The 22,297-nt window shown below is 35.1% G+C and overlaps 1 protein-coding gene across 4 annotated transcripts in view; it reads right to left on the bottom strand.

The window, feature by feature from the left end:
* RICTOR (RPTOR independent companion of MTOR complex 2) overlaps positions 1-22,297 on the bottom strand; it is a 90,454-nt gene that overhangs the window by 35,553 nt on the left and 32,604 nt on the right. For 2 of the 4 annotated variants that reach the window (XM_030511744.1, XM_030511745.1), the window contains exons 6-21: positions 21,482-21,545; positions 17,225-17,351; positions 16,197-16,366; positions 15,825-15,892; positions 14,207-14,274; positions 11,654-11,736; positions 10,916-11,003; positions 9,908-9,998; positions 9,706-9,772; positions 9,522-9,602; positions 7,523-7,623; positions 5,832-5,994; positions 5,333-5,434; positions 3,303-3,349; positions 1,442-1,577; positions 693-892 (exon numbers count right to left, since the gene is read on the bottom strand). In XM_030511744.1, coding sequence (XP_030367604.1) covers positions 693-892; positions 1,442-1,577; positions 3,303-3,349; positions 5,333-5,434; positions 5,832-5,994; positions 7,523-7,623; positions 9,522-9,602; positions 9,706-9,772; positions 9,908-9,998; positions 10,916-11,003; positions 11,654-11,736; positions 14,207-14,274; positions 15,825-15,892; positions 16,197-16,366; positions 17,225-17,351; positions 21,482-21,545 — 1,656 coding nt within the window. Of the gene's footprint in view, positions 1-692; positions 893-1,441; positions 1,578-3,302; positions 3,350-5,332; positions 5,435-5,831; positions 5,995-7,522; positions 7,624-9,521; positions 9,603-9,705; positions 9,773-9,907; positions 10,506-10,915; positions 11,004-11,653; positions 11,737-14,206; positions 14,275-15,824; positions 15,893-16,196; positions 16,367-17,224; positions 17,352-18,878; positions 18,892-21,481; positions 21,546-22,297 lie in introns of those variants that run through there. The other 2 variants (XM_032919636.1, XM_030511747.1) reach the window with 2 other exon arrangements.

Below are 22,297 nucleotides of genomic sequence, written 5' to 3'. Positions count from 1 at the left end.
CAATTCCTCATTGTAAAAGTCTGCACTATTCTAGCTTGCCATAAGTTTAGTGCTATTAACTGTCTAGATTTTCCTGTAAACTAGGTTTTCTGAAACTAGTAGAAAAAACTGCATTCTAATAATCAATGAAAACAATAAAAAAAAAATAATCGAAAAACCAAAAAAACCCCAGAGTACATCAAAACACCTTAGTTTATTTGGACTTGAACAAAATTTTAACTTCACAGCTTCATTCAAATATATTGGTCTGAATTTTAGGTACAACATGCATCATCACATTTCACAAAGAGTACGATACCTGACAGTTTTTAGTGGTTTGTGGGTTTTGCTTGCTTGTTTTTGTTTACCCTCCTCCCCCCATCTTTTCAGTACAGTACCATCCTTCCTGATATTGATTTCTATCAGACAGATGTGGAATTTTGTGACAGATTCACACATATCTGTTCAGTAATGGCAGCCTAAAAGACTTCTCCTTAACAAACCCCCCCCCAAAAAAAACACCCACCCCAAAACAAAACCACTACCCCCCCCCCAACAAACGAAAAAAAAAAACCCCAAACAAAAAAAACAGTGAACACCCCCCCCCCCCACTAGGGATCTTTATTTTTCAGCTTTACAGATGGTGGTGCTCATGCAGGTTACAATTTTCATTATACCCATAAGCACAGCTTAAACAGAATAAAAACACTCACCACTGAAATACATTGCATTTTTCTAGCATTTTCACTCCATAAGGGTGACAAGAGAGAGTACCAAAAAATAGGAAGTAGTGCTGGCTAAGAGTATTCAGCAACCCATTATTTTGAAGACTACGCTCAGGTTTCATTCCTGATGAAGAGTTAAGCCAATGTACAATATCTTTAACCAAGTCCTCCAGGTAACCTTGTCCATCCTAACAAAACAAAGTAAATTCTATTTACTAGAACTCGGTGTCTCGTTACTGAAATCCATCATACTAATTTTCTTAAAATGTACAAACACAATGCACATACAAAAGAGAAAGGCTGACTGGAAAACACAATTCAGACTAAAGAAAAAGGTTCAAGGCAAATAAAAGGACTTTAGCTTGGAGACATTTCAGGATCAATTCTATTCTTTCCAGGAAAAGGACTGTTCAATGACATATTGCTCTGACCTGAGGCATAAAAATTCTTTAGCACGCAAGAAGAAAGGAGGTAGAGAAAGGAAGGATATACATAGTAAAAATGAAAAGAACTCCAAAGCCTAAGTTCATTTAATAAAGATGTATTTAATAAAACTTCTACTTAAACACAGTCATCTTCCTCAGTGTCTCATCTGGGTAATTTAAGATCTTAAGTTATGTTTCTTAATTACACTGTTCATTTCAGCTTTAACACCCAAAGTCTACAGAAGTCTTTACTAAAATTGAGGTTTTTCCTCTAAGTGGCATACTCATTCTAAAGAGATGAAAATTTCTTACCTCTTCTGATTCAAGAAGAAATTCAGTAAACTGACAACCCACCACAGTGAGCTGCTTAGCCTTGGCATACTCCAGATCCAGGTTGGCATACAGTTTACTGCTAGGCTTGTAAAAATACAGCAATCTCCTTACAAACCTATGGGAAGTAAAAAAAAAAAAAAAAAAAAAAAAAAAAAAAAAAAAAAAATCGCTATTTTTCAGTATGACAAGGACAGTCTCACAGTACAAAATGATGCTGGTAGAAAAGATACATTACCACTAAATTAGTTTATTGGAAATAAAATTTTCAAAAGTTATTAAGAAGAGTAGCAGGTAGCAGTAATGAGACTACCCAGACACAACTTCAGACATGCGCCTGTACTGCATGTTATGAAGGGTTTTCCATGCCATGATTTAAAATAAGCAAAGGAACTAAAAACCTCTATACTCTCGGAAGCTATAGCTTCCTTCTTCTCATGCTTGTAATTTATTTTGCTGCAGTTTAGCCTGTGGTGAGTTTCAAAGACTACACTTATCTGGACGTAAAAAGAGCAAAACAAGAATCTGTGACATGAGTTTTCTTCAGCTACTTTAGTTAATACTAAAGTGAAAAATACATTTTTGTGGTCTGCCAGGAAAAGGCCATATTTATTCTGCAACAGTATTTTCATTCAGCTCTCTTTAGCATTTCTGTAGAATAACACAGTGATTGCAAATGCAGATGCAGACTCACTCAGACTTTTTGAGATCATGGTATATATAGCTTGCGTTTTGCATTGCAGAAATAAATCTTCAGCAGAGAGCTTCCCCATACCAATTCTTTGTCAAAAAATAAACACACACTTGTGCTTAAAAATAACACAGAATGTTCTGTCTGAAGGTAGGTATGTTGAACATTAAGAAAACTTAACTAGAGCACTGAGCCTTTCGTTAGAGTAAGCCACTACCCCAACTCCAAACACAGGATGAATTATAAAGGAAATGTGAGGGCTTCTTTAAATTTTGTTAAATGAAATCTATTTTATTCTGGGTTACTAGCAATAAATATGTTACACATATTAACTAGTACATTTTTATGTGTGCATATATGTGTATACTCAAGTGTATATGTATATGTATATGTATATGCATATATATACATCCTTATGCATGGACATGTGTAGACACATGTATTAACTGTATTTCTATAAAATGAATGCATCTCTATCAAAAATATTTGGACTTTCACAGAAGTAGCAGAAGTACCTTTTGATGCCTACAGAACAGAACTACTCTCCAAAGTAATTTCATCAAACAAATTTCTGAAATTCATGTTAAAAGGCACATTCAAGAACTAATTATAGTAATACTATTACCATACATGCACAAAATAAAAATGTCTAAATGCCAACAGACATGAAAGGAACCAGAGCTGTACTTTTTTTTTCCTCCCCAAATCACAGATGCTTTCCTCGCCATTAAGAGCAACTAGAAATAACTTCCTTTTAGTTTTTGACGAAAGCTGAACTATATAAATGTACAACTGTAGACCTATCGTGTCAAAATTTGTCAAGTGTTGACATTAAACAGTAATGTATTAAATATCAAAGAGGTAATACTTCAAGGTTTAAAATGAAACAGGTGTTTGCAAAGATGGTATGATTCTTGTTAAGGGAATATATATATGAAGTAGCTGTGCATAGAAAAGCAACTACTGAAGCTTAAAGTCCCGTTAATTTAAAGCAAATACTGCAACCTTATTATGCTAATTTTCTGGTTTGCTCCTTATCTAGAGATTAAGTTATAGAAATGTGATATATGCAATGAATAGTTTACTGCAATATTAAAACCCAGTTTTTCCAAATTTCTCTCTGCAAAGGAGGTCTATGTAATTTTTACATACCTGTGCAATTGTTCATCTTTATAGTTCCTTAGATTTACATTTGGCCACTAGAAAAACAGCAAATATAGCATTATATGAAGCTTGTACATCAGTGCTTGATTAATCACTAAAATTTCCTCATTACTATTAAATTTATATTTACCTAATAATTAGAGGTGTAAGTTTTCTTGCATCTAATGTTACCTATCAAACCCCCTCATTTATTCAAAAACCCACACTTCCTGCTCGAAGAACTATTCAATTTTTTTCTAGAGAAGGACAGGGAATGTCAGTCACATGCAATGTGCTGAAGGCCACAATTCTAATGAAAACAGCAAACTATGAAAAGCTAATGAAAAATTAATAAGTTTTTTCAGTTTCTTCCCTGCAAATAAAAAAAATGATCTGCATAATAGATAAATAATTTTTTGTAGTCGTTTCACTATTATTTGTTTTAAAATAATCATTCTGTTACAGTTCATTTAAATACTGCTTATTAAAATAGTACTTAAACTCATCATGAATGTTTTAAGAAGGATCACATGCAGCCGTAGCACTCTCTCCTGGACCTATCCTTTCTATTATATTTTCCTCTGTTTTTACAGCCATCTGTTGTCTCTATGGTTTCAGATCTATTTTTGTTGCTGCTAGTAAGTATCTTCGTAGAACGGATGGAGAAAAGCTCCATAAAACATTCTTCTTTCCTACCTAAGTGATACACTTCACTAAAGACATAAAATGCACTACTTAATGATTAGTAGAACTGATTACACTAGTAACAGTGCCAGATAAAGTATGAAGCTCTACTGTCAATGACAAAGTTGCAATTCCTCCGTACTGACCACTGCCACTTTTGCTGCTCTTTTAGCGGCTTAGACAGCACGCTGAGCAAGTAAAAAAGGCAGTAAAGGACCACACGAGATGCAAGTAGCGAGTTGTTAGAAAGCTGATGCTCCACAGCTGTCCACAGTCTGCGACAGAGACAAGAAGAAGATCCACATGAGACAGCCAAGTCCAAACACTGGAATCTGGATCCTTCTCATTCAAGGACTAAATATGGACCACCCTGATAACATTATCTTAGTTTATGCTGGTGTGCATTTTAACAGAAACAGAAGTGGTTAGAATTAAACCAGAAAACACACAAATTTCTCATTCCAAAAGACAGAAGCCTCTGATTTTGAGACATTAGCAACAGTTTGACAGGACACTAGAAAATCTATTGCCAGAGAAGTCTGAGATAGCATTGAAACTTGCAGCGTGACTTAAATTTCAACTAAAAAAATCCAACACCTTAGTAGTCAACTACATAAAGCTTCCATAGTCCACGTATTACTCTGATTAATTAAGAGCAAGATTCTGAAAAAGTTCCTTCATATCTTTAATACTGAATCAAAGGTAAAAAGCCATCTGATTAATCATCATGGGTATCTAGTAATCCAGTAAATTGCAGTTAAAAGCCTCTGAAGAGCGAAATTTGGTGGAGCAAAGTTACTTTAATATACATATTCAGGTCTTTGTACCAGATTCTTGCTCTGTCAAGTTTATCAGTCTCTGGGGGTGAGGGAAAGAGAAATAATACACAATTAACAGAAACATTTAGTTTCTATTATTGTTTTAATATAATATTGATTATCATTGTCACCATTAACCCTTGACTGCCCTTTGACCATCTTTATAACAACACAGTAAAGAAGACAGTAAGAAAATGTTCCTTGAGGTAACAACGAAAGTATGGCTTTGATCCACAGAATGACAGGAGCTATTTTAATTTGAAAGCTGTACTGAGTACTCACTCAGAAAGTTTTTTGCTTAAAAGCTGTGCATTAAATATATTTAAGATAATGCCCTTCCTGTCAGAGATATTTCTTTTATTTTGTAAAAACAAATTCATTTTATAATAAACTCTATTATACAGGAGTATTTGTATTAGTCCAAAACATATAACATTACATACGCAATTAATGTCAGAATGTCAAAGCTCACATGTGAAATGCAGACTTCCTTCAATCAATTTCATAAAACTAATATCACACCCTTTTTAAGCTCACCTTCAGTATGGTACCTATTAAATTCCAATTCCAGTCAAGATTCTCTTTATGATTGAGAACCTGGCTGTCTCGAAGATTCATTACAAGTGCTTCTTCTGTATCCTGGAATACAGACATGAAAAACTATAGTAAGTTTCCTTGCACCATTTTTTTCAGTCTTGTCACATGATATACTAACCAGTCATGTAACAATCATTAAAAGGGCTATGCTCACAGTACTCCACAGTAATTTACATTTGAAAGTAAATTGCATGGTTATAATCTAAAAGACCACAGTTGGTCCTAAAAGGCATCAAACGTTAGTGTAATTTCGCTCCTCAGTTTCTAGAAGTACAATATAGTATCCACAAGTACCTAACAAGACAAATGAAATGAACAAAATACTACAAAGAAATCGTGCAAATGACTGAATTAAATCAGAGTGAAGCTTGGGGGGCAGGATCTAAGTCTCCAAAATACAAAGTGAAATTCAGTTTAGAAAAATCAGTAATGGTAATACCTTTAGAATAAAGATGTCTTTCTGCACACGGTACTGATCCCTTTTTTGGTGTGTTGAGATCGCTTTCTGAATAATGTGATCTAAATGGAGGCTGTAAGGTTTAGGTCCTCTTTTCTTCATCTCATGAAAACGTTTCAAGCAGTTGAGTGCGGCACTTGCTCGTCTAATAGAAAAAATACCCTATGATCAGTATTTGGCAACTGTTATCCAATAGCACCACTGCTGTATTTTGAGTAAATAAACACAGCTCAAGAAAGAGCCAACTAACAATCTGAAGCAAATAAGAAAATAATTTTCTTAATATACATGTTTTCATACATCCATAGGCACCAGTCTTGTACTGAAATTATACAGAAAATCATCTTTTAGAATTTCTAGTAGTAAGGAATCTATCACAGTTCACAGAAGATATCGTAAAGTTTAAAGCTGATAAAGTATTGTGAGATGCCACAGTAGAACAACATTCTGCAGTAAAGTTAAGAGTTGAGTGAGCTAGCTTCAACTTCGACTAATAAAGTAATTCTTGTAAATTCTGTTGTTTATGGGTTTTGGTTTTGGATTGCCCACCCCACTTTCCCCCCTTCCCCACCCTCGGAGGGTGGCAGTAGTATAAGTAATATGTTTTCCATTCTTTATCTCTAAAGAGTTCAGCAACAGCATGTAAGAAGTCTTCCAGGAAAAGATAAGCAGTAATAGAAATGACAGTTGACAAGGGCAGAAACAGTTAATTACAAAATAGTAGTAGCAGAAAAAAACCTGATGAGCAAAATAAAGTAAGAAAGTCTAAAATGAGGAGGTAAGTCTACCTTTTTTTCCTGGTAAACAAAAATTCTCATAGGGGAGTTTATATTATTATTTATATTATCTTCAAATAAACATACCTTTGGATTTGGTCACTTATCTACATTACTTAAATTTAATCCGTATCAGGGCTTACAATTTTCCAGAGTATGAAACAACACAGTGTTGACCAAAACCAAGATCCCCAAATAAAAAAATACTACCTGTAGAAAAATCACTTTCTTCCAACAAAACCATGAAGTCTTACTACTCTATCAGGTACGTCTACAAATGTCAAAATGCAAAAAAAATGCAGGTAATCCACAAACGTATCCCATCTGCTCTTCATCCTTCCTCTGATCCCACAATTTTATCCAAGTGAAATGTACTGTGATGGAGTTTCAGTTATGTCTTTTTTGAAAAATAACTGTTATCACCTACCGAAATCTTCTACTGACATATAACAAACTTTCAAAACTAAAGAGCAGAAGAGCACCAAGTTTCTTTGAATCACTCTACAAACAGCATGTATTTCACAGTAGTATTTCAGAAAGATTCTGTAATTTATGTTCTGACAACACAATGAACAATATTTTATTTAGAAAGTTACGATATGTTTATCAGCATACTGATGTGATAAGGGAGACCTGGAATGGCATGAGTAATTAACAAAGACATTTCCTATAATTTAATGTTAGAAATCCCCCCCAAAAGAAACATTCAATTTAAATTGTCTCGTACAAACAAATGCAAGCAGATCAGGCAGCATTTATATACACATGCATTTGTTTGCTTTTAAGTAAAGACAGCAATGGTTTCAGCCACCAGAAAACTTGTAGGTTTTCACTCATTTGTAGGGGGAAAAGAAGATGTAAATATTTTTGCTTTTAAGTGAAACTTAGAATTCTTACAGTCTTTTCTCTTTCATGATGTCAAAAGATGCTGCCATGTTCATTAGTGTTGGTAAGCAGTGCAGGTGATGGCTGTGAGAATGAGGAAGAATTGTGTTTGCCTAAAAACAACAAAAACCAGTTAGAATAACTTACTACAACATTTTCAAGCCATCTGTTTAGGATCAACATTTGAAGAATCTACCACTTTTCACACTACTTTCACTAATGACTTAAGACAATTTTGGATTTCAGAGCCTTCTAATTTATTTAAGTGTTAACATGCAAAAACATGCGAAGCATCAGATATTCTGATGTCGTGTATAAAACTACAAAGATACCTAAAACCAGAAACACAATTTAAGCTGATGATTTCTATTAAAATCTTTCTGCACAAAACCAAAAACCACCACAAAACAAAAAACCCCAAACCCTCATTAATTAACTTAACTTCCTAAGCTATTAGATATTTAATTGCTTTTATTTTGGGAAACATAGGCAAGTATTTTTGGAAACAAAAGAATAATGAAAATGGTTACTTCAATCTCTTACGTTAAATAGAAGTACAAACATTTGTTCAGTATTTTGATAAACAGTTACCTCTGACTAATGAACTGCCTCCAGAAAGCCAAAAAACACCTGTGCTTTGCAGCATACTCAAATGTCAGCAACAGAAAAATGGCATAGTTACTACAGATACCTCTTTTTAAACTACATGGCTGACTGACTACTCAAGAAATTTCACCAATCGTCTAAAGACAAATTACTGAGGAGGCTAGAAAACAGATTTGTTGTGATTGTGACCCATGCTGCTGAGCTGAGATGTTGTAAATCACTGTGGTAATAACCCATTCTTTTTTGGACCATTAACCACCAACGAAATGAGTTGATAGTCTAAATTTGCAGACTACGTCTGGTAACTCATATTCAAATTTTTGCAAGACAAAGCTGTATTTTGCAATCTTAGCATCTCTTAAGAAGTAAGGGGGTTTTAAACTCTTTTTTTCCAAATAATCGCAAGAAAAGTCATCATGAAGTGCTCTGCTGCATATGCTATTCTTGCCATCAAGAGAGGATGAAATAAAAGAACTGTTCTGCAAGAAAGGTAAATCATATCACTTCACATATGACTAACAGCTCCTTGTGAGGCTGAAAGGTAGGACTGGAGCATATATGAAAACAGTAGTATCATCTCAATAGCAGAATAGTTTAGATTAAGGGAGAGAAGCTACTGTAAAAGGTATGTTAGGTTGAGGGAAGCAGATCAAAGCAAGGTCTGTTTGGCTTCTCTGTAGCGTGGTCTACCCACAGCAGTGCTAATAGAGCACTCTGCCACGTTGCAGTTGCCTGAATGAGCAATATCAAGTGCCCTAGCTACATCAAGCTGAATGTAAAGAAAAGTTTTCATTTGCCTAGCCTGTGAGGCAGGGACCTAAACATACTGCCTGAGGGCTACCATCATTCTGAAGACAGCAAAAATCAGCAAGTCCTTTTCCCAAACACAGTAACTGATACGTGAGTTTGCAGGACTCCAGCTTAAAATACAACTAGCTACTGAGGCAAGGAAGTGTACCGGTAAGAGTTTGGGAGCTGTCCAACCTGGCCTTGAACACCACCAGGGATGGAGCATCCACAATCTCCCTGGGCAACCCATTCCAGTGCTTCACCACCCTCACTGTAAAGAACTTCTTCCTTATATCTAATCTAAACTTCCCCTGTTTAAGTTTGAACCCATTACCCCTTGTCCTACCACTACAGTCCCTAAGGAAGAGTCCCTCCCCAGCATCCTTATAGACCCTCTTCAGATACTGGAAGGCTGCTATGAGGTCTTTCAATATTTTCCAAACAGCCTTCCTGGTTTTGATGTACGAAGTGCCAAAAGATGAAGTGTAGATTAACCCATTATTCTAATGAAAAGTAGCTGTTCTAAATTCATAACACAAATTCAAAGCTTTAGTTGGAAATATGTATTTGCAACTAGCTACTGATACTACTTATTCTCAGCACAAGTTCTACTTACCATGTGCAAAAGTTCTCCTAAAAGGATAGTTGCTCTAACAGACACATGGTCATCACTACTTGTGATCACTTCAACCAGACCCTTCAAAAAGTTAAAGAATTATTACAACACTTAATGTATAACATTTTATTTTAACATTTATAGGTTGAAAGTAGGAAGCATCTACTCAAAAGACATCAGTTACCTCTAGAAGTCCATTGGTAATAAAAGCTGAAAGCACTAAAGCCAAATAATTATCCATGAGATCAGGCCTAAGAAGAAAAGAAGTATGGAAACAGTTTAGAAAGCTAGTTTCTTATTGCATCTGCAAGAAAAACAACAAATATTTTGTTAACACTACCACAGAACAGAAGCAAGGGTTTACAGTAAGCTCATTAAATACTCACCTTGACCTGGCTCGATGGGGTAATACAGTTTTAGCTTCAGCAGCTACAAAGCCATCAGAAAGTCTCCAACAGTCTTGAAACCTGCTTGGATCTAGGACAATATGGACAATGGTAATTATAACACAGGATTTCATAGTGTTATTTTAATGGTTATCAGTATGCAAATAACACTTCTTGCAGGAAAAAAAAATATTCGAGGTTTCAAATTATAGAAATTTTTGTCAGAAGGGATCTCTAGGAAGTTGTCTAATACATACTCCTGAACAAAGTAAAGCTAACTTTAAAGCTACGACAAAGATGTATCCAAGTGTCTATCACTATAATGACATTTCCAATTCATAAACACATTAAACTTGTTTAACACAAAACATTGTTACACCAAAAAATTTAAAATGTACATCCATATGCTGCAAAGTAGCAAGTTTGCAAGAAAACCCAATATATTTACTTATAAATGTGGAATAAGGATTAAAGTTTTATTATCAACTAGTTTGGAGAATTGCTGGAACGTTACAGGCTGAAACTTGCTCCTTTTGGGCTCATACTTTTGCAGTGTGAAAGAAAGCAGAAGATACTCTTGGGTTTAGAATGGAGTAAACTAACTGCTAAATATAAAGACATGAAAAAGCATACACCTGCCCTAGGAAAAGTCTGCTTAAGTGCAGTGGAGATGGCTAGCACATGCACAATATATAGAAGAGACTGTTCAGTAACTTTTCTGTAACATTCACTAACTCTTTTAACAGTTCAAATAAGTCAAATTTGTAGTAATGTGTTTACACAGTCATTTGTGTAAATGCTCCATTATGTACCACTGATCTTTATCAAATTTACAACACTTAACAGTTGATAAAGAATTTTAAACAATACTTCAGAGCACCCAATGAATTCATTGATGAAACAGGCAATATTGACATAATTTACAGTACAGAGGAGACAGTAAAGTTAAAATTTAATAGAAGAGCTTAATAGATAAAATTCTTATATGAACTGGTTCTAAATACTCACCTACACTGAGAAGTGCCTCAATAAATTCTTCTGCATTAACTGGGAGAGGAAGGCGAAATATATCATATAGAACTTCAAGCAGACCTCGCTACCAAAAAAACCAAACAAACACAGAATTTAGATTACAAAAATTGTCCTTCTGTTCACTATTAATATTCAAGTTGATTTTCCACATTGTACTAAAATTGGTGTAACCTGTTTCAGGGTCTTTTTTTTTTTTTGGTAACATGATTATATTCATAAACTGAAATAATCTGGAGAAAAGAATAAGGGAAGAGGCTTGTTTACTTTAGAACTGTGCCTTATCGTCACTCTGAATTCTGTGGAAATTCAAGCTACTTGGATTACAGATTTTTTTAGAACAGTTACTGCTGCGAACATCAACTTTTTGGCTAGTAATTGTGAAGAAACATTTTTATTTATCTTGGATTCAACACTGATTATTACGCTTTAAACTCATAATTGCAGCTACTGTGAAATTGCTTTGACTTGTGACCAGACTGAAAATTATGTATTTTTCTCTCCTCCATTCCCTGCTCTCAGCCATACAGGGTGTTTCCATTCTCACAGGAATTTTATAACAGAATTATAGTCTTAAACTCAGGGATCAAATAAAATCGACGGTAGTGGTCTCACTGGAGTCTGTGTTTAAACCACTAAATTGTGAAATTTTTAAGAATACCTTAAGTAAAACATTCAATATTATACCTACATCAGTACTAAATGTTTATCACCTACCCGTATTTCCATATTTGGTATACAGAGTACCCCGATAAGAGACTGAATCCCCGAATTTCCAGGTTTGCACAGGCTGATAATACCTAGAAAACATCAAATACTTTATAATATCCCTGCACCAAATAAAAAACAACAAATAAAAAAATAAAAAAACCTCAAAACCAAACCAAAAACATTAAACATGTTGAATTTTATTTCCAGTTTGAGTATGAGCACAGATAATAAAACTTACCAATCATAAACATTTTCACCTTTATCATGCTATCTCCTTTCCAACAACTAACATTTAACAAAACTTCAATAAAAAAATCTGCTTCTTCATTAAAAACTATAGATACTTTTGCCCTTTCTACTGTACACAGTATTTTCAATTTATCTGCAAAAGCAACATTTATTAAACAGCAGAAAGAAAAGATAAAATTGTCAGTAGAGAATTAATCTTAAACCTGAAAGATCTGCATCATCTTGGCAGAACTGTGAGAAGTTTCTCCATCAAAAGCTGCATCTTAGCCTAACAAATTATTCAGTTCCTTTTAACCTACATGAATTCTAAGCAGCAGGTTTAAACATACTCGGAACACCATTCTCTGTGCACAGTTTTAAACCATCTTTTCCTAAATGACTAATGCTCATCTCCAGAGTTTCAACATAGTAGATTTAACTTTGCATAAAACCTCAAAGCCTCTCTTATAATTTGGTCCTTTTATACAGTATTGTTGATCAGTTTAATATTTCAATATTAATAGGAAAAACCTTCAAACTGTTTCTAAATGTTACACCTGCAGCTTACACTGATCTTTAGCCTCAATTTATATATATATATATCTATCTCTTCATCAAAAATGTGGCGGCAAAGACAATAATCCTTCTCATTTCCTTGACCATTTTTCTTTGTACTTCACAGAATTAAAATTTACAGACACATGCTATTTAGAAAACAAACAAGCTTCTCCAAAATGCAACTTTAAATGAACAAAAAGAATCCACTTTGTCTTACAGATCATAAACAAATCCCAAACCGTTATTCTTTAAAAATTACTAAAAAATTAAAAATGTCACCTACCTATTTATTTTCACTAACATAAATTTAACTTTAATGACATGTGCTTTGTATGAACTTTGCTTGAAAATCCTGAATTTCAAAACTTCATGTCACAAAAACCAAAGACATGCACATACGGCCACGTACATAATAAGGGCACTTAAGTGTGCTCCAAAATGCACCTCTCAAAGGTCTTTTCCAAGAGCATGTAGGGGCCACATCCTAAATGCAATGCAGGAATAGATTTGGGTGCATGCAGTCATTTTGCATGCCCATTTTACCTCTAAGGATATGACTGCCTATGAGGATAAAGGACATAGTAACCATCAGCTCTGAAGAATAACCCAGTCTGGAAAAATCAGGAGAGCAGAACAGTATAACACAGCAGATAGTACAGACGGGCAAAAAAACACCCCAAAAGCAGACTGGTTTAGCTACATGTCCTTTGGTAAGACTGACAGCGTAAGGACATTTTCGTATTAAAAATATTTAAGATGTTAGGCTCCAACATAAGTAATAAAAAAGGATAATTGTTCAACAGTGAAAGTGCCATGGCAACTAATGTATTCCACAACAACTGTTTCTTCAGCCACTTGAAGTTTTAGGCATATATAATTAGTTCTAAGTGTCTGAGGGGAGTTGCTTCATCTTCCTTACTATCAGAAACTGCTTCCTAAAAGTTTCAAAGTCGTCACAAACTTCCTCCCCAAACGAGTGAGAACACATGTAAAAAATTTTTGAAGGATACCTGGATATTGAAAGAAGCTTAGTGATCATTTTCAGAACATAAAAGATACAGCAAATAGTCTTACAATGAAGACGGCTTTCTATACAGTTTGAATCTTTCCGAAGTATAGCCTGTAAAAATCCTACTCAAAGTTTTTGTAAATCATCATATCAACTGATACAGTTTACTTGCAAGACACTGTCTTGTCTAAAAGAGTGATGAGTCCCTAAGGCAGTATCTTCATGTTAGGAATTATAATATTGCAGAGACAGAATTTAGAAAAATGAGAGAAAAAAAAAATAATCTGCTTTTTCAATTTAGAAGTGTCTTCCACATGAAAAATCCCAAACTCTGTCCATCTGCAATTTTCCTTCAGCTAAGGCACCTAGTAGAAGCAGGTGGTAATGGAACTACTCTGGTGGTATCTCCTCACACAGAGAAAAAGATATCTTATTTACAGTGGCAGAATGATGTTAAGGGCAAATTCTTACCGTATGATGTTATTTTCAACATCCTCTCACCCATCAGATATCAAGAACTACCATCAAAGTACACCTTAAAAGGCATTCTATATGGGAGTTGAGGAAGCTGTGTCTTGTCAAAGAAAACTATGTATGCATCCTCCAATTTTACAATACCAAAACACGTTAGTAGCATTGTAGGAAGGCAGTGATAGAAATCAGACATATGAAATGAGACAGACTGTCTCTCAAACCACTCTTTTATACTAGAAAATAAAATTCCCCTTCCAATCATCCAGCTTCAAACAAACAAAAAATCTCACCTGCCCATGATCGAAATGCTGCCACTATTCCCATTTTACTAGCTAGGAAACGTGCTTCTCTGTCCTCCCTGTCATTAAAACAACAAATGTCACAATACAGTTAATTACTAAAAACCAAACAGTGTTACTAACGTAGGAAGTAAAAAGTAGTTAACTGATATCTTAGATGAGGGACAAAACCCATAGTGAAAGAGATCGTTTACGTATGCATATATGCATGTATATGTATTTATGCAATGTATACACAACCACACAGACAAAGATTAGAATTTTTGTTACTTCCCCTTTTTCAGGGGAGTTTCCATGGTAGGAGGATAACATCACAAAGTAGACACCTATATGTGGTCAGATGAATCACTCTGCACCTCCCCTGACGGCAAGTCTACATCGGGGATCTAAAGATTTGGATCTTCTTTGGTTATCCAGACCTAAGCATCTAATGACATTTGGTAATTAAAAAACCTGAATAATTCACTGAATCTCAGGAGGTCTCTGATACAAAAACCTGGACAAAGAAGTTATCAGCAATCAGACCAGATGTCTTGGGTTCAGCTGTAACAGTTATTTTTCTCCTTCTCAGTAGCGGTGCAGTGCTGTGTTTTCAACTTTAGCCTGAGAACAGTGCTGATAACACCAATTTTTTAGCTGTTGCTAAGTAATGCTTACTCTGATCAAGGACTTTTCACTCTCTCATGCTCTGCCACTGAGGAGGGGCATGGGAAACCAGGAGGGGGCAGGGACAGGACACCTGGCCCAAACTGGCCAGGGGAATATTCCATACCACAGCACGTCATGCCCAGTATATAAACTGGGGGGAGTTACCCAGAAGGCCCAAGATCACTGCTTGGGTTGGGCTGGGTATCGGTCGGCGGGTGGTGAGCAATTGTATTGTGCATCACTTGTGTTTATTGTTTTCTTTTCCTTTTACCTGTTTAGTTTTACATTCTCTTCCCTTGTCATTTCCCTTATCATTATCATTACTGGTGGTAGTAGTTGTGGTTTTATATTATACCTTAGTTACTGGACTGTTCTTATCTCAACCCGTGCAGTTTACATTCTTTTGATCCTCCTCCCCATCCTTCTGGGAGCTGGGAGGGGAAAGGGGGGTGGAAAGAAGTGGGGGAGTGAGCAAGCAGCTGTGTGGTTCTGAGTTACTGGCTGGGCTTGAACCACGACACCAGACCAGGCTACACTCAAGACTTTATCCAACTGGGTTTTAGTAACTCTCAAGCACGAAGGCTACAGGACCTCGCTGCACAGCCCATTCTAACACTTAACTAGCCCCACAGAAAATTCCACCCCCTACCTCCTCACTTCTTAAATCAAGTTGGAACCTCTCTTGTTTCAACTTCGTCCTGTTGCTTCCTGTCCTCCCACCCTTCACCACCATGAAGGGCCCAGGCTACATCATCTTCATAAGTATTAGAAAAGCTGCTATTTGAGGAAGCGTGTCCCCAAACCTTCTCTTCTCTGGGCTAAACAAGCTCTTTTAAATGTTAGATGTTTGTTTAGCATTAGGTCGATGCTTTTATTTTCACTTTGGAAATAAAAATAGTTCAATTCCAGTACGATGAAAACGAAAACAACTGACAGCACAAGTAGCAGCACTGGCACTTACTTGAGTTGTCCTTCTGCCGTATCTGGATTATGCCTGTAGTGAAAATCTGTGTAAGGAGCTAAAATTCGCTAAACAAAAAAAAAAAAAAAAAAAAAAAAAAAAAAAGAAAAAAAGAAAAAGGAAAAAAAAAGACAAAGACGTGCATTACTTTCACATGAGAATACAGTTAAATGGGTCTTGCCCTTTCCTCAGTCCCACTCCAATCTGTCATGTTATTCGTGCTTTATAAATCATTATGCTCTTAGCCTAAAATGTTATATTTTAAAGATTTTGCACTAACACAGAGGGTGAAATCTGAGATTAAAACTTAAACATTTTTGTTATTAATACAATGTTTAATTTCTGTCACTAAATAAGTAAAACTGAACCCACCTCTAATTCTACATCTGCTCGCACATACTGTCGGGTCTTTGGATGATTAATGAGGTGCAAAACTGTAGTTATGAGAGCCTCATTTATTCTGCTCAGCTGACAATCAATCACATTTTTCAAGATGGTACTTAAACCACCCCGAAGAGCCACCACCTCTGGATTCTGAAGCGCTAAATAAAGAAAAACACATCACTTTGACCAGTGGTAGGAAAGAAAACATTTCACAGCTTCAATATGACAAACCTGTCTCTTTAGTACATTTATATTTTTCTTCCTGAACACTGCTGAGGCATATGTAAAGCTTTTAATGGAACTGACTGACATTAGCAATGAATTGAGATTATGAAATGTATAAATTAAAAATACAGTATCTTTTATATTCTAGTATAAATATTTTATACTAACCCCAAAGAGTAACAGATCATTTATTTCTTTAAAACAGAAGTTTGTCTTCAAAACACTGCTGAAGTTATTTCATATTGATTTATTTTGAAAAAACTTTGAAAATCAGCACCCACAGACAAGTATAGGGAGCTGGTATAAACCACCATCCAGACAGCCTTTACATGGTGGACACATACACCGACTTCCAGAAGCCAGCGAACCACAGTACCCACTGTAAAGAAATTTAAAGGAAGATGTTTTGTAGTTCTCCAAAATCTTGTACATTTGTCAGCATTTCACGGATGGAATTCTCCCTTCTTTCAGTCTATTAGCTTTAGAAACATCAGCTGCAGCAGGGAAATGTTTTTAATGTAAACTAAAAATTGGCAAGTCTAAATGGAAAGAACAGCACCTGATACCTTCAGGTACTTAAAGAGATTTTGATTTTAAGTTAAAGTGGTTTCAGTTTATATCAAACTAATGACTAAAATCCATGAAAATGACATTACGAATATTTAACATCTGATTATGCCCTTAATTATTTGAATATCATCTATTTAACACAAACCCACAGAAAAGAATCTCTTAGAAAACTGATGACAACCATATAAAAATTTTTCTTAATTAGCTTTCAGTTATCTTACCTAGTTCACAGATAATGGCTATACATGCTCGAACCATTCTGTCTCTTTCTTGAAGACCATCATTTCCAACTGCTATCAAAGAATTAGTAATAGAACTGGGGAACAATGATGCATTCACAGTGATCATCTGCCAAAAACGAAAGAAAAAGCCCTCTGGTTTCTTCACAGTATTTCTCTAAACGTACTCAACGTACTCACAGATTCACCAGCAATCTGTTTCCTAGATACACCCAGACAGACTACTTCATCTATTACTTGGTTATATCTGGCTAATCCTCAGAACTATTTCTTTTGTTCTTGAAATTCTTTGTTTGTCAATTTACTTTACCATTCTCTTCCTGCTTCACTTTATTTTTGTATTATATTGTCATAACAGGAAAGGGTTAAAAAGATGACTGCTTCAGTGAGAACTATGCACTCACTGCAGCGTTTTTCTTTTTTCCAAGAATTTTCTTATTTTTCTTATTTTTTTTCCAAGAATCTCTTTATTAACAATGAATGCTGTCCAACGACACAGTAGATTACAAACTCTCCTAGAAGATTTCTTCAATACCTATTCAACTGTTTCATTAGCCAAGACTAAAATCTCCTGTTTCATACTGAGATCCTTAGATTGCTGCAGACTACAAAAAAGGACCGCCAAAGAAGAAGCTGCCATAGTATTTGGAAAACAACTGTCAGTAACACCCCTACAATCCTCTTGTATCATTCCTGATCTTCCTAGAATTGCAGTGTAATTCAACTTCATCATAAGTTATATAACTATGGCACAAAAAACGCACACACATTTTAAACACATTAAACTGAAAGCAAAGATAAAAACAAGACCTGTGTCCTATTAAATCAATTAATTCTTCAATAAAGAAAAAGGCAATAAATTTGAGACAAAACAGAACAATGCATTTAATAGTCAATGCTCCTTTACACTACTGAAGAGTCCTACATTTTGGAAATCCTCAGCTGCCAAGTTTAGGATGATCAGAATTTACACCAGATTCAGGAGCAAAATCCTGTGCACACATTAAAGGCAAAAAACCCCTGCACCAGAACAACCAACCAATACCACCAACTCCTTGCCCTCCCCCAGACGAGGCTTTGACTGCAAAGGCTGAGTAACTGTTCACATTTTTTCATAGTTTGCGAAAATTAAATATACATATCCTCTTTACTCTGGAACATGAACATCACTAAACAGATGTATTACTAAAGAGGAAGTAGTTTGCTTAAAAAGGGAACAACGTAATGTGTTATAGCCCACTAAACCATGTCAATTTTTTTTTCTACTAATAAATGAAAGTGAGATGTTAAAAAAAAAAAAAGTCCATCAAACATCTAAATAATTAAAGCTAGTTTCCAAAGGTTTTGTTTAATATCCCTTTTGTTTCCAACAAAAGCAAGCTTATCTTCATTATTTTTCCAAAATTGTTTTGTCCTATATTCATTTTACAGCTCCCTTGGATGTCTTACAGATATTTGTTCAGATAAAGGGAATTAATTGTTTTGTCTTCTTTGCAGAGTATGTTAAAATAAGATCAACCATTTTGACAAATACACTGGAACACTTCAACAAGTTAATTTTTAAAATGTGTTTTTGAGAAACAACTTGTCATATATAATGTTGTCACCCACAAAACAGGAAGCTTTAAGTTAGGACTCTAAAGAAAAAACAAACTTTTCCCCACCCACACAGTCTTTCACTTTTACAATGCTATGAAGCAAAAAGAATTACCAGTAGAATGAGCATACCAATCTACATTAGTAGAATAAATACAAGCCTTCACATTTGCTTTCATTCTGCTCTGTGTATTGAAATGAAGTTCTAAAGACCAAGTACTGGTGATGCAAGACTACTTACAAGCAGCTATGATGAAATAAGTAACAAAGACTATGTCTTTGGTGTTTAAAGATTCCTTTGAAGAAGAGGAAGAAAGAAGGTGGCTCATACTGTACCTAACCCCGAGTTCTGCTTCGAAAATAAAAACATCGTCCTGCCTATTAAATTATTTAATAAAAAATGGTCTTAGTGACTTCTATTAGATGGAGAAAGTTTCTGAAGCAACTTTATGCCTTTCTTTTCATGGCTAAAGACACTGCTAAATTGCAAAGCTCCTACTAGGAAATATAGATGTGACTACAGTCAAGAGAGAGTGAGCACTCAAAGCCTTAAAAAAAACCCAGAGACTAAATTTTAGAAGTTTGAAGTTTTATTTTTCTCTTCCTATACTACTTTAACCTGCACTTTTTTTTTTTAAACAGATTTATTAAGTGCATTTTATAAATTCATTAAACAGGACGTTTTATATTTTGACTCTTTTTCTACTCTATGAAAAGAAAGTGAGAGACTATTTTAATTCTGAAGTTTTGTATCTATTCTTACATAAGCATTTTTTCTATCAAAGGATAAGATTATAGAAGCACATCCAGAATCTGAAACTGAAAATAGCTCTGTGATGCTGATGGAACCCAGTTCAGCTCTTCCGTGGCTCACAGTAAATCACCTCCTGCACAAATGAATTAACTCTGTTTTATCTGCCATGCGCTGTCCTCTTCTAGACCTTTGTCTAAGCTTTTAGGAATCCTGATATCAAGCCACTGAGTGTGAGATATTGAGGGTGATGGAGAGATGGGAAAAGGTGGATAGAGCAGGATAACAAAAAGAAAGTGTGAAAATATGGAATGTGCCGTTCTGGATGTATGTCACAGCACTCCCTGTGAGTACTTGAGAAAGCTCGCTCTGACTGCCCTATGCCAATGCATGCTTAACCCAGATAGGACACAAAAAAGTTGTTAATTTTACTGGTAGGCAGGTAGCTTGGCTTTTTGTTTGTCTGACAGTGTCTTTTAAGAAAAAAAGGACATTCTAGGTAGCAAAAGGTGTTGGGAAATCTTTCATCAGTATAGTTCTCAGCATCAAAGAACGTACATCCCATGCACAGCATCCTTCTACAATGATGGAGGAGAAAGCAGAACTGGTGGTCAGCTCTATGATTTTTTAAATGCTTATCTTTCAGGATCATTTTTTCAAATCAAACTAATGGAGTTGCTTCTCTTGCTGTGTCTCGTTCCTTTCAAGCAAGACAGAAGTCTTTGATCAACTAGGAAATGTCCAAAAAAGCCCAGGAAAAATGAGGACATATTTCTGACCCAAATAGAACCAATTATAAATCTGTTTCCATTCCTCTTCTGATTTAAGTTATTCTGGCTCCACACTGAAGCTCTCTTTTTAAAGCAGATCAGCGAAGAACTTTTATACATTGTGACTTCCTCAAGGATCCATTCCTTTACGGTTATGATTTCTGTTCATTTGAGTTTGGGGGAGGAGTGGGGGCTGGTTTTGCAGCTTTAAAACTCTTTGGTGCAACAGTTAATCAAGCATATTATCTCTTCTACAAGAGAGAAACCAAGTAAGCTTATTATAAGAGAAGAAACTGCACATCACACTTCCATATTCTCAACTTAAATATATATGTAAAAAACCACATATACATACAAAACAGATTAAACACACAGTGCTCCTGGGGAACCACTCTTCCAACTACTTCAAATTTTACTTGAGGTAGTTTTTGCTAAGATGCTCAGTAGAAGAATATAAGCACGATAAAGAATAAATAAGTCCAGTATAAAGGCAGAATATCTTCCACAGCTGTATATGCCAATTTCTGTAAAATGAACTTGCAAATGCAACTACCAGCTTCAAACATCTCAAATCTGTGGGTACACCATAGAGTAACTACCACAGACTACCTACGTCACATTGTGTATCTAAGAACTATGAACAGCATGAACCTGTATGGATAAAGCAATAAGGCCAGAAACATTCCTTCAACTGATTATTCCAGCGTTAGCAATTTGTCTCATATCTCAAATGGCAGAAAAATCTCCCATCCTTGATTCACAGATCCTTAAAACGCACTTTATAACAAATTTAAGTCATTAGATGAAACTTAATATATGGTTCTTATACCCTTGCATTCATTATTTGAGAAGTTTTTCCCAAATCTTGTCCATTTTGATCTCTATCAAAGGAAAATTAGCAGGATTTTTCTAACCCACTCAAGATCCTCAGTGGTGAGAGATTAAAATCAAAGCAAGTCTCAGTGCTATCCTTCCTTCTCTCTTTTGAAGTATCAGCTATAATTTCTTCTCAAATCAAAATATGGTATTAGAGACTGTGTGAAAAAAAAACTGCTGATGAAGAAAACCAGGAGTCAGTATGACTGACAGGCATAGCTGATAAGACCATATATTAGGTTTTACCTTTCTGACTAATCGAAGTGCTTGTGTTCTTTCAACTTCATTACTCTGCTGTATGTCAATGCACCTAAAACAAGTTAAAAAAAAAAACACATTTTGTTTACAACATTAACTTTCACCTTAACTGTTAACAATTTGTGTTAATATTTATGAAATTGAATAAACAGAATAAAAAGAGTATTATGACTGATTGTTTAAAAAATTCTGCCTTTCAGCACGCATACTCATTATGATTGGTCAATCAGCTTTGCTTTATATTCTTCCAGTTTTCTTCATTAAAATTAAATCACTAGAATGTTCTCAAATATACTATGGCAAGGCATAATGACATTTGTAATTTCAAATGAGACTAAACAAAGTATTAGTAATGTTTCACATCAACATGTGGTGATCAGAGAAGTCCTTCTGCTCCAACAAGATGAAACAGCACACTAAAACTGACTATGTATATATATTTATAAGCAGAAATACACACATCTATATCAGTATACTAAAACCAAGAAGATTTTAATTAAGGAAGCACTAGAAATGCTAACATTTACATCTACTTATCATGCTGATCTTATCATCTCATTGTTCGTGTGTCTGTTGCTACTCTTCTGTTGAGTCATGGGTTATACTTAAAATACAAATTCTTGAGCATGAACTACGTTTGTACTAGAGGCTCCAAAGCCTGATGATAATACAAAGAATGACATCTCCTATAACACAACTTAATGACATGAAAATTACTGATTTTCATCAGGTTTCAACCTTCCAAGAACACCGCAGATTAATTTATGATTAATGGCATTTATGTCTGAAAACAGAAATTTGTAT

The sequence above is a fragment of the Strigops habroptila genome, chromosome Z (assembly GCF_004027225.2).
Source record: "Strigops habroptila isolate Jane chromosome Z, bStrHab1.2.pri, whole genome shotgun sequence".
In the NCBI taxonomy this organism is placed as follows: Eukaryota; Metazoa; Chordata; class Aves; order Psittaciformes; family Psittacidae; genus Strigops; species Strigops habroptila.
The sequence above is the reverse complement of the archived record's forward strand: the minus strand, read 5'-3'. Positions and strand labels throughout refer to the sequence as shown.